General features: G+C 41.5%; 1 protein-coding gene across 1 annotated transcript in view; it reads left to right on the plus strand.

The window, feature by feature from the left end:
• CUL5 (cullin 5) overlaps positions 1–13,230 on the plus strand; it is a 99,568-nt gene that overhangs the window by 23,703 nt on the left and 62,635 nt on the right. The window contains exon 2 of the mRNA XM_040976887.1: positions 7,500–7,609. Coding sequence (XP_040832821.1) covers positions 7,500–7,609 — 110 coding nt within the window. The remainder of the gene's footprint in view (positions 1–7,499; positions 7,610–13,230) is intronic.

A 13,230-nucleotide genomic window follows, 5' to 3' on the forward strand; every position in this document is an offset into this window, starting at 1 on the left:
AAAGGCAGTTATGCTGGCATACTGGTATAGTTAACACAGATTGGCATTAACCAGGCCCAGGACGCCTGGCAGCTACTAGCTGTACAATGCAACCTAGGCCATTGCCTACAGCTGGAGTAGCTCTGTACTTTCTTTTCCAGCATCTGCATCTACTTCTTTGTCTTTTCCTTTTACCATTTGTTTCCCTTATCCTCCACCTATACCCAGAGTAATCAAAATTCTGTAGCATTTCATTCTCTTCTCTGTGCACTGCCACTATTTCATTGGGTTCTGAAGTATTTCTTCAAGCATATAGAAACTACTTTCTATAGAAAAAAATTATCAACATGGTTTGTACTTTTCTCTAGTCATTCCTCTGCCCTCACCGCCATCATGTATCTTCCCTTAGTTTCATTCCAGTTCTGGCATTTGTACTTACTTCTCTACAAAAAACTATTATTGAATGGCAAGTATTTGGCTCAGTGGTTAAGATGCTGCTTGGATTGCTAGCGTCCTGTGTGGGAGTACCTGGATTCAAGCCCTGGCTCTGCTTGTAATTCCAGCTTTCTGTTAATGTACCTATTTTCCTTCCTTCCTTCCTTGGTCCACTTTGTTCGCTTGATTTCCAGAATGTCATACTGATTTTTTTTTGGTAATTCTCTATTTTTACTCCTTTGCTATTTTTCACCCTTCTCTCCACCTCTTTTTGTTTTAAGACTTATTTATTTTTATTGGAAAGTCAGACATACAGATAGAAGGAGAGACAGGAGGATCTTCTGTACACTGGTTCACTCTCCAAGCGGCTGCAAGAGCCAGAGCTTAGCTGATCCCAAGCCAGGAGCCAGGGCCTTATTCCAGGTCTCCCACATAAGTACATAGTCCCAAGACTAGGCCGTTCTCCACTGGATTCCCGGGCCATAAGCAGGGAGGTGGATGGGAAGTGGAGCAGCTGGGACAAGAACCGGCACCCATATGGGATCCTGGTATGTGCAAAGCAAGGCTTTAGCCATTGAATCATGATGTTAGGCCCTTCTCTCCAACTCTTAATGCTGGTTACCCAAAAACTCAGATCCAGGTCCTCTTTATTCAGCTTTATTTGCACAGCTATCTCATCCACCTGTGGTTTTTAACATTCATCTGGATTTTAATAACTTCCAAATTTTTTTTCTTGATGAAATCTTTTAAATTCTGGATTTGTGTATTAAACTGCCTATTCAATATCTTATATGACTGTCTAATGCCTATGACAATTGTAATATCTAAAACCAAAATCTTAAGCTTTCATTCTTTAGCTTGTTTTGCCTTTCCATTCTAGATAATGGACAGAAGCTTTGAAGTCATGCTTTATTCTTTTTCTCATATCCCAGAGGCTTACTGTGATGGAATCATAATAGTACCACCTTTAAAAGTACATAATACAACTATTTCTCACTTTATCTCTTACCTTGCCTTCAGTTCTAAACACAGCTTTAATAGTTGCTTAATATTATGTTCTCAACATAGAGTAGTGGGGAGAATAGTAGTTTGTTAATCAGATCGTAGAAATTCCTTCCCACAGTTTTGTAATGGCTCTCGGTGTTACTTGCAATAGAAGTTAGGAATGGGTGTTGTGGTACAATGAGCTAGGCCTCCTTGGATGCCTGCATCCCATAATGGATCGGACTTCAAACCAGCTTCGTGCTAATGTGTACCCTGGGAAGGTACTAGATGATGTGACAGGTGCTTAGATCCCTCTCATTCACATGGGAGACCTGTATGGGATTTCTGCCCTCTCTGGTCTGGTCTAAGTTCAGCTTTTGTGGGCATTTCTGAAGAAAATTGGTAGGTGGAAGAATGCACTTGCTTTTATTCTCATTGTCTCTTGCTCCCTGCCTTTCAAATAAGTAAGTAAACTTAAAATAAAAAAGTGAAAGCTGGGCCCGGCCCTGTGGCCTAGTGGCTAAAGTCCTTGCCTTGAGCTTGCCGGGATCCCATATGGGCGCCAGTTCTAATCCTGGCAGCCCCGCTTCCCATCCAGCTCCCTGCTTGTGGCTTGGGAAAGCAGTGGAAGACAGCCAAAAGGCTTGGGTCCCTGCACCTGCATGGAAGAACTGGAAGACGATCTGGGCTCCTGGCTTCAGATCAAGGCTCACCGGCCTTTGTGGTCACTTGAATTGGATGGAAAATATTTCTTTCTGTCTCTGTTCCTCTTTGTATATATCTGACTTTGCAATAAAAGTAAATAAATCCTTTTTAAAAAAGTGAACGCTTTTATGGTGGTCTTCAAGGCTGTATAAGATCCAGTCTAGGAGGGTTCGCAAGTTACTTCCTAGACCTTATCTGTTCTTTGCTAGTTTCCTATTTTGCTCTACTTGAGAACATGTAGTGTGTTCTTTTTTGGTAAATTTATTTATTTGTTTGTTTTTATTAGAAAGTCAGATATACAGAGAGAAATGTTAGTTCACTCCCCAAGTGGCCGCAACACCTGGAGTTGAGCCATTCTGAAGCCAGGAGCCTCTTCTGGGTGGGAGCACGTTGGTGCAGAGTCTCAAGGCTTTGGGCCGTCCTTGACTGCTTTCTCAGGTCACAAGTAGGGAGCTGGATGGCAAGCAGGGCCACTGGGATTAGAACCAGTGCCCATATGGGATCTCAGCACATGCAAGGTGAGGACTTTAGCCGCTAGGCTACCACGCCTGGCTTATGAGGTGTGTTCTTCTCTATGATCTTTGTATTTGTCTGTCTCCTCTGCATAGGATACTATTCCTCAGTGTTATCCATTGTTGGCTCTCCATTTGCTTCTCTGTGTCCCATTTGTATATTTGGGAAGAGTGCCTGTGATGGAATTACTTGTGTTCTAAGAAGTGAAGGGTAGAGGGGCCGAGGACTTGGGAAATGTGTAGGTCCTCTCGGATGAAAATGTACTTGTTCTAATAGTGAAAGAATTAGGGAACAATGTTCTGTGTAGTAGGTTTAGCCAATTCCTACAATCCTAACATCTGTATTGGAGTGCCAATTTGAGTCCTAAAGGTTTCACTTCTATCTATTTAATATTTATTTTTGGAAATGCAGATTTATAGGGAGAGAAAGATCTTCCTTCTGCTGGTTCACTCCTTATGTGGCCACAATGGTTGGAACTGATCTAATCTGATCCAAAGCCATGGATCTTCCATGCAGGTGCAGGGCCCTAAGTCTTGAGCCATCCTCTGCTGCTTTCTCAGGATATCATCAGGGAGCTGGATCAGAAGTAGAATATTCAGGACACAATGCTGTACCCATATGGGATGCTGACATTGCATTGCCAAGTTGAGCCATTCCATGCCAGCCCAAATGCTCCACTTTTAATACAGCTTTATGTTAATACAATTGGGAAAACAGGAGAAGGGGCCCCAGTTGGGACCACTGCCACCTGTAGAGCAGACATGAATGAAGTTCTGGGCTCCTGAGTTTGACCTGGCCTAGCCATTGTTGTTGTGGCCATTTAGGAAGTGAACTAGTATATGGAAGAGGTCTTTTTTCACCTCTGTCAATCTTTGTCACTCTTTCAAACAAATTTTTAAGAAAAAAGAAAGGGCCCAGCGCAATGAATCAGTGGCTCAATCCTTGCCTTGCACGAGTTTATGTCCTAGCTGTTCCACCTCCCATCCAGTTCCCTGCTTGTGGGCTGGGAAAGCAGTAGGGATGGCCCAAAGCCTTGGGACCCTGCACCCTTATGGGAAACCCAGAATAATCTCCTGGCTCCTGTCTTTGGATCAGCTCAGCTGTGGCCATTGCAACCACTTAGAGAATGAACCAGCAGATCTGTCTTTCTGTGTCTAAATCTTCCTTTTCAAGAAAAACTAAAATAAATAAATAAATAAATAAAATTAAGAAAACAGAGAGAGAGAGAAAGGAAGGGGCACAGCGCAGTAGCTTAGCAGCAAAAGTCCTTACCTTGCTTGCAGCAGGATCCTATATGAGCGCTGGTTTGTGTCCCAATGTCCCTGCTTTCCATCCAGCTCCCAGCTTGTGGCTGAGGAAAACGGTCAAGGACAACCCAAAGCTTGATCCTGCACCCTTGTGGGAGACCCAGAGAAAACTCCTGGCTCCTGGCTTTGGATAGGCACAGCTCTGGGTGTTGCGGCCATTTGGGGAGTGAATCATCCTCCCTGTCTCTTCTCTCTCTCTGAATATCTGACTTCCCAATAAAAATAAATAAATCTTAAAAAAAAAAAGAAAAAGAATTGATGTAGAAGGGATTGTATAAATAAGTTAGCAGAGAGATGAAAAAGCCTTCAACTAATCAGTGAAAACATTCGTAAATAAGGATTTATACGTTTATTAAGTAATAAGGCATTCTTTTGTAGATAAGTTTGTAGTCCCTCTGTATAGCTATGATTTACTGATATAGTCTTCAATGTAATGAAAGAATGTCAAACAACTTTTTGACCATTTTGGGACCTATTGTTGAAATTTAGTAAAATACATTATTGTTAAATTTTTCCTTTGGTTGAGTATTCAGGGAAAGTATGTTGTCTGCAATTAATTTTATCTGTTTTATAAACAGAGCATAAGCATAGTTCCTGTAGTTTTGCCATGTCTATTAGGAGATTGAGGAGCCTTACTGGTTCTTAATTTATCTCAGCTACCTGGCTATTTTATCCTCTACCTGCTTTTGATTTTTAGTTATGGTGTTTATATTCTCTTTTAAAATTCATTAGAATTAGTGTTCTTTTGAGAGGGTGTAATGATTTTCAACATAAAAGAAGGTCTTAAAACTTACATGATCATTTCCTTCTTTATTTGTATACCCTTATGGAAGAGTACATGAAGAAATGAGGGTGACAGGAAAAAGATAAACAGACAAAAGTAATATGAAGGCAGGAATATGGTTAACACATAAAGTGCATGTCATGGAATCACAAATTGGCTGAATTTCTTGTTACACAACAGTGAGAGGTGAGCGTAGTTACACATATCATTTACTCAAGTACATAGATCAAAAACTAGTTGTTCAAGGGAAAAACTCAGTTAATTCATGTTCTAAGCTTGACATAAATCTCTCTCACACTATTAATACTGAGTGAATGAAGCAGGTATCTGAGGCAAAATAACTTTTTTAGAATGAACTATTGATGTTAGAAGTTACCATTTGTTTTCACGAGCATATTGTTTGTCAGTGTTTTTAACCTCTTTGGGTTATCGATTTTCAAATATTTTTGTAGTTACTGTCATGGATTTGGTATTGATAAACATGGTGATTCTAAACTCCAACAAGTCTGAGATAGTTAACAAACCTTTCTTGTGATTTTGGTGTAGTTTGTTGTCAGAGCATTTGTTGAGAAACTATTCAGGAGGATTGCAGATTCAGTGGAATCAGTACATTTCACAGTCTGTAATGCAGTGAGCAGTATCCTCATATTTGTGTAGTAAAATAGTCATGCGTTTCATAAAGTGCTTGATCATAGTCTAAGAAAATTTATTACTTTTGTAGAAACACAGTTGCCAAAAGAAGTCATGTGTCTATATCAACTTGAGAAGGAACAGTGGTAATGATGAGTGTATTTGGACTTCTTGCTTTGTCCTTTTTCTAATTAATAAATTACTTTTTCCTTTAATGTCCCGTTCTTGAATAAACTATGTAAGAATATAAAGTATGATTTTCTAAATTTATTTTTTATTGGGAAGACAGATTTACAGAGAGAAGGATAGACAGAGAGGGGAAGATCTTCCATCCATTGGATCACTCTCTAAATGGCCAAAATGGCTAGAACTAAGCTTATCTGATGCCGGGAGTCAGGAACCTCCTTTTGGTCTCCCACATGGGTGCTGGGTCCCAAGGACCTGGGCCATTTTCCTCTGCTTTCCAGCAGGGAGCTGGATTGGAAGTGGAGTGTCCAGGACGTGGACTGACACCCCCATGGTATACTGGCACTTGAAGGTAGAGGATCAACCTATTGAGCCATGATATTGGGCCACAAAGTACCATTGTTTTTGATCTTCTATTTATTTGATTTGCTAGAATCTTGTTAGATTTCATATATGTCTGATACATTGGCTTAGGTTCCATTTCTTGTCCTGGCTCAACAGTTTAGTATAAGGGTTTTACAGATTTCCATTTTACTTTTGAGCTTCTGTATCCAGGGATTCTGCATCTGTTGTTTCAACCAATTGTAGATTTAAAAGCTTTGAAAATGAAATGAATCTGTACTGTGTACACCCTTTTCTTGTCATTATTTTCGAAACAATACACTATTTGCAAAGCACTAAACATTGTGTAAGATATTATAAATAATGTGGGGAAAATTTTGAAAGCATATAAATTATATGTAAATGTTACAATGTGTTATACTCATGTAAGGGATGTGAGCATCTGTGAATTCTGATATGTGAGGTATTCTGGAACAGTTCTCACCATGAATACTGTGTGATGACTATACTTCTTATGAGGAATTCAGGACAACTACAGAATTAATATGTCTGACACTGACTAAAAGTGTGAAGTTCCCAAAGCACCTTCAGATTTGGTTGTTGATTGGAAAGTTCTGTAGAATTTACTGAAAGCTGCTATTCTTAAGTTTATAATTTGCTACAGGAAAAGATTGAGATTTAAGTAAGCCAAAAAAGAGACAGAGTTTCAGACCCAGAGCTTCTGTTATACCTCCACACGTGGTCAGGAAGCATATCTGCTGGCACCAGTATGTGAGTGTAGTACGCATGAGTACTGCCACATCAAAAGTCTCATCTAACTTTCAAGTTTCTGAAGATGTTTTGTGAATCAATGTGATTCAACTTACATGGAAGGTTTTATCGTTTGAATTGGTTGACACCTGTAACCCAAATCAAATCCCCCACATCAGGCCCCATATGGCCAAGTTCCCTCTCTTAGTCACTCAATTTTCTGTCTGGATGGCCCAAGGCTCTCCAAGACACTGTTAGAGCCTTCAGATACCCAGGGTTCCCTACTGGAAGCCAAGAGGAAAGACTGAAGCTTCTCTTTGGACAAAGCCAAATTGTTATTCCAAACCTATACAATTAATTTTTCTCTATGCGGCTGTCTGTGTGTGATTCCTTGACATCATATTAAGCCTATAGGAATTCTATTCCTGAAAATTGGTTTTTTTTTTTTAAAGATTTATTTATTTATTGGAAAGTCAGATATACAGAGAGGAGGAGAGACAGAGAGGAAGATGTTCCGTCCAGTGATTCACTCCCCAAGTGAGCGCAACAGCCAATGCTATGCTGATTTGAAGCCAGGATCCAGGAACTTCTTCCGGCATCCCACACAGGTGCAGGGTCCCAAGGCTTTGGGCCGTCCTCGACTGCTTTCCCAGGCCACAAGCAGGGAGCTGGATGGGAAGTGGAGCTGCCGGGATTAGAACTGGCGCCCATATGGGATCCCGGGCGCGTGCAAGGCGAGGACTTTAGTCCACTAGGCCACGCCCAAAAATTGGTTCTTTTAAATTTGAACTCTATGTTTCTCTAGGTATATCTTAAAATTATAGGACACTTAGATTTTAACTGCACTGAAATTGAACCATCCTTTTTGTTGTTGTTGTTTTAAGAATAAAGGCTCTCTTCAATTTGAAGACAAGTGGGATTTCATGCGCCCGATTGTTCTGAAGCTTTTACGCCAGGAATCTGTTACGAAGCAGCAGTGGTTTGATCTGTTTTCGTAAGTAACCCATTAATTCTCTTAGTTAACATAAATGTAATATATGATTCTAGTATTGCCTGTTTACCTGAATAAAATTATTGCTGGTTCTTTCGGGGTTACCTGAGCAAAGTAAGGAAAGGAAAAAGGCACATGGGTAAAGTCTCAGGGGAGGCAAACATACACCTGCTTTCTTCCAGCAGCCAGATTTTCTTTTCTTTTTTAAATTAATTCCCCTGCCCCGTCCCTAAACACCCCCCTACACACACACCGAATTCCCCTATATCGTTACTATAACATAGCTTTTCATACACAGTCATATGTCCATCATTGCAGGCATGGACAATGGTAGAGAGTCCAGCATCCTATTGTCAAGTTACAGCTAATAGTTTCATTAGTAGTCCATCTTTCATCTGGAAGCAGAGGTGCACAGTGTGCTGCATCCTCACATCTGGACATGATAGTCTCCATTACACAGTCACCTCACATCCCTCTTAAATGAAAAGCCACAATACAAAATCAACAGGAAGAAAAATAGAAATTTACAACACCATGAATTTCTCAAGAGGTTTTGATTGTTCCAGTCCTGAATTGCTGGTGAACCCACTACTCCAATCATGATGAAATTTCTCCTGAATCCACTGGCTGCTAGTCCACCTTAGTGTCTCCGTCTGCCTAGATCTTTATTGCCAATGATTGGCTGTGATAGTTGATCAATTTGTTCTGTTCTCCATCCTCTGCCATGGTACCAGGTGTCCTCTGGAGCGGAGTTCCGCTTCGCATTTCCGACCCACTCAAATTTTCAACATTTGTGTTGTGTTGTCTCCTAGGGAAGCTTGTTAGAGACTCAATGGTCAGGTTTTAGTTTTTGTTTGTTTTAAGATTTACTTATTTGGAAGACAGTTTAACAGAGTTTGAGAGGTCTTCTATTTGTTGGTTCACTTTTCAGATGTCTGCCATAGTCTGGACTGGGCCAGAAGGAAGCCAGCAGTGAGAAACTCTATCCCTGACTCCCAGTTAGGCCATCATTGTCTGCCATTCTGGGAGCTTTACTGGAAACCAGACTAGTAGTAGAGCAGCTGGGTCTCAGACTGCCACTCCGTTGTGGAGTGACTGCTGCCCAAGGCCTTTATGGGAGCTTTTCAACATAGGCCATCTCTGTATCACCCACTAAAATTCCAAACTTTGAGAAGAAGTACAGATATTTAGTATAAGCCATATTGTTTGATTAGTTTAGGTACACTGAACTGCTCCTGTCATTTCAGGACAGCTTTGTGTTAGAGTGGAAAAATGTTGCTCATTCAAGTTCTCAAATGCCAGCCAAGGGCTAACCTTGCAAGCAGGTTTTTCCAAGAAATGTAGTCTTGGCTCTGCTGTGTTGACTCTTGGCTTTTGGCCAAAATGTCTTTCCAGATTCTGTTGTCAGTAGATCCCCATGCTGCAGTGTAACTTTTAGTATTGACTTTGGTTATACTTTTTAGCGGGCCCTGATTTTGCCTGTCAAAGCTGATTCCATTAACTTTAAGAGTTACCCTAGTCAGCCAAGTGCCTTTGTCCTTAACTTTCTGTATGAACCTTTGAAGAACTTTGAGAACCTTCCAGGGTTAGCATAAACAACAAATCTGAGAGCACATGTGCGGTACCCTTGGAAACAAAGTTGAAAGGTGTGAGGGTACCCTAACCAAGACAGACATTAGGTAGCGAAAGCTAAGCTAACGAGGTTCCCTGTGTCTTCTCTTTGGGGGTCTTTCATCCTAGGGCTCTCTAACCAGTTAGTTCAGCTTAGACTTTGGTTCTGGATGAACTAGGACTGCTGGGTTTCACTTTTGCTTAGCCTCACACTGGCTCACTTGCTTCTTGGTGTGAATGGCACCTGGAGGTGTTCTGCACAGGTGTGTAGCTGGATGTGGTTCAAGTGTGATTGTAAGCTTGATAGTTAGTTTGAATTCAAAGCCCTCTATTACAGCCCTCTATTCAGATCCTTTCATAAAACTGCAAAGATTTAATCCTGGGGCTCCACCTTAGTAGCCTCATGAAGTCACTTTTTTAAAAAGCTTTTTTTTTTTTTTAAGAAAGGCAAACTTCAGAGACAGAGAAATACCTTCTATCCTCTGGTTTACTCTCAAATGGCAAGAACTGAGCCGACCTGAAGCTAGGAGCCAGGAGCTTCTTCTAGGTCTCCCATGTTGCTGCAGGATCCCAAGGCCTTGAGTCATCCTCCATTGCTTTCCCAGGTCCCAAGCAGGGAGCTGGGTGGGAAGTGGAACAGTGGGGACTCGAGCCAGCGCCATATGAATTCTTGGCACTTGGAGTTGGAGGATTAGCCAGTTGAGCCATTGCACTAAGCCCATTGAATCACTTTTTAAAGGCCCTGTTTTTAGACACCCTGGTAGAATTTAGCTTCTACCTCCGCCCCCTGCCTTTTTAAAAAAAATTGATAAATCCTTTATCCACTTTTAGGAGGGGCCTATAGACATGTGGTTATTTTAGTTTGTATAATATGAAACCTGAAAATTAAAGGGCTACAATTTGTTATTCAATTTCATTTTTAAAAGATTTCAAATTTATTTGAAAAGTAAAGTGACAAAAAGGGGAAGTGGAACAGGAAGGACACAAACTTGCTGTCGTATGTCGGGTCTCAGAGCGTGTAAGGCAAGGATTTAGCCACTAGGCCATCGCACTGGGCCCAGCTTCTACCCTTCTAATACTATTATGTGACTTCATATATTAATCTCTTATATAAACTGGGAAGAAGGAGGTAAGAGGGACCAAACCATATTAAAACCGTAGTGCTGAGGCACAAATATAATGTATCGATACTGAAGTACATTAGCTATTTGTTTCCCCTTTCTCATAATGAGTATCTTTGTTTCTCATTTGGAGTAATGCTGACACTCATTTGGAGTAATAACTGATATTGTCCTGGATATGGTGTTTGTCATCTCTTGCTTTCCCCTTTATAAACATCCATAGTAGAATGCTCTGTGTGTGCTTCTCATACCTTGCTATTGAAACATAGATAAATGCTTCTGAGGAAACAGTTCCCGCCTCAGTTGAAAATTGCTGCTCTATCTATATCCCTGTTGTGAGATTTAACTCTCGCCTATGCTAATCTCCCATCTACTGTCTCATTCTGCAAATGCTTGTGATAACCAAGGCTGGACCAAGCCAAAGCTAGGAACCAGACACTCCATCCTGGTCTTCCCTGTGGGAAACAGTCTTTAAGCACTTGAGCTATCATCTGCTAACCCAGGATGCACTAGCAGGAGATTGGGGTCATAAGCAGCAGAACTGAGTCTTGAAACTACACTCTAATATGGGAAATGGGCTTCCCAAGAAAAACCAAGTGGGTGTGGTACAATGGCCAAGTGCCTCAATCTTGGCCTTACATGTGCCAAGATCCCATATGGGCTTTAGTTTGTGTCCTGGCTGCTCCACTTCGCATCTAGCTCCCTGCCTGTGGCCTGGGAAAGCAGGAGAGGATAGCCCAAAACCTTGGGACTCTGCACCTGCAAGGGTGACAGAAAAGAGGCTTCTGCCTCCTGGCTTTGGATCAGCTCAGCTCTAGCCGTTGCAGCCGCTTGGGGAGTGAACCAGCAGATGGATGATCTTTCTCTCTGTATATCTTCTCTGTAAATCTGCCTTTCCAATAAAAATAAATAAATCTTTAGGGGAAAAAATAAAGTAATATGTGGACAGGCAAAACTTTTGGTTATAATGATGCTATTAGGAACTGGATTGTAAAACAAATTACTTCATTTTTGATATATAATTCTGAAGACTTATTATTATTAAACATTTTTTGTGTCAGTGCTCCATTAAAGAGCTACTGAATCTGTGGGGAACATGTTTTGATTCTATCCTTTTGTTGTAAGCTTCTCTGCTGCATGACTTTTTCATTAAAAAGTCAGCTTTCAGGGAGAAAGTTTCAAATCGTTGCTGATGTGCTCCCTGGGAGTTAGCAGGTGACGGCTCAAGTGGCTGTGTCACAGCTGCCGGTGTAGGAGCTGTGGGTTGCATTCTTTGCTCCCAGATTTGGGCCTGGCTCAGCCGCAAATGAGCTTTGTCTGACTGACCGTTGTGGGCCTTCAGGAAGTGTCCATTCCTTCTCCCCTCCCCATCTGTCTCTCATACATAATTTTAAAAAATCAACTTCTGAACATGTATTGTTGTGAAATATTTAAGTTTTAGTAAATGTGTCTGTTTTCTGAAAAAAAAAATGCATTGATTTGTTTGAAAGAGTTAAAGAAAGAGGAGAGGAACAAAAAATGATCTTCCAATTCTCTGGCTCACTTCCTAGATTGTCGCAGTGGTTCTACCTGGCAAAAATTTCTTCTGCATGTTTCATGTGGGTGACAGGGGCCACACATTTATGTCGTCATCTTTTCCCAAGGCTTTAACAGGGAGCTGGATTGGAACTGAAGCAGCTGGGAAATAAACAGGAATGCATATGGGAAGCTGGTGTTACAGTTAGTGGCTTACCTGCTGTGCTGTGACATTGTTTCCAATAGTCAGATTTTTAGAAATGATTTTATTATTAAATGTTTTTTTAATGAAATTTTTATCTTATATTATAAAATTAATTTTTATTTTAAACTATTCCAACTTTTTTCCTTTTTCTCCTGCATCTACAGGGGGTGAGAAGGGTGGGTGCTGTTCCTTGCTGCCAAGCTAACCAGCACCCAGGGACGGAGGAATGGTGATTTGATGTGATCTTAGAGACCCTGATGTGGGGAAGAATATTCCAAGGATGTTATTGAGCAGATTTGATAGTTCTAAGACATTGGTTTCATTGCTCCAAGGTTGAGAAAAATCTTTCCAAGGTCTGTTGATTAACAGAGTCCACCTTGGTGTGTCTACACACCCAACACTTGCTGCAAAATTTGGCCAGAAAAATTGTCCAACTTTTTCTGCTTTCCATCTTCTGACAAAGCAGTCAATGTCCCCTGCTGGCCTGGATGAGCTGGCCGTCATGTCTTGCGTTTGCATCTGCTCATGCTGTCCACTGCACAGGCATCACCATCTGAGAAGATAACATGCATTCCAAGCTCGGGCCACATATATTGTGATTTTCTCTGTGGCTCAGGTATGAGTCCAGCAGTTTAGTTGGGAAGTCCCCAAGAAACATTGGAATGACCCTGGGGTGACCCCAGTTCTGATTCTTGTGTGCTGGCTAGGGAGGGGTCTGGTTCAGTCCATCACCCATATCAGCCTATGCACATATCAGTGATTGCAGTTACCTGATCAGTTCCCATACAAAATGAAGGGTGCTATGGCTTAGCCTAACCTAGCTCACCACAAATCCAGTCTTTTTTTTAAGATTTATTTTTTTTATTGGAAAGGCAGATGTACAGAGAAGAGAGACAGAGAGGAAGATCTTCCGTCCAATGTTTCACTCCCCAAGTGACCACCAACGGTCGGTGCTGTGCCGATCCGAAGCCAGGAGCCTCCTCCGTGTCTCCCACATGGGTGCAGGATCCCAAAGTTTTGGGCCATCCTCTACTGCTTTCTCAGGCCACAGGCAGGGAGCTGGATGACAAACCTAGTCTTTACACACACCAGTGGGAACTGCAGCCTAGTCAGGCTGACTGCCAATAACTCCACCGGGCCCCTAGCCCTAGTTCCCATGCATGTGCAGCAGT

Source organism: Ochotona curzoniae, unplaced genomic scaffold (assembly GCF_017591425.1).
Source record: "Ochotona curzoniae isolate NIBS_2020 unplaced genomic scaffold, NIBS_Ocur_1.0 contig_2723, whole genome shotgun sequence".
NCBI classification, from domain to species: domain Eukaryota; kingdom Metazoa; phylum Chordata; class Mammalia; order Lagomorpha; family Ochotonidae; genus Ochotona; species Ochotona curzoniae.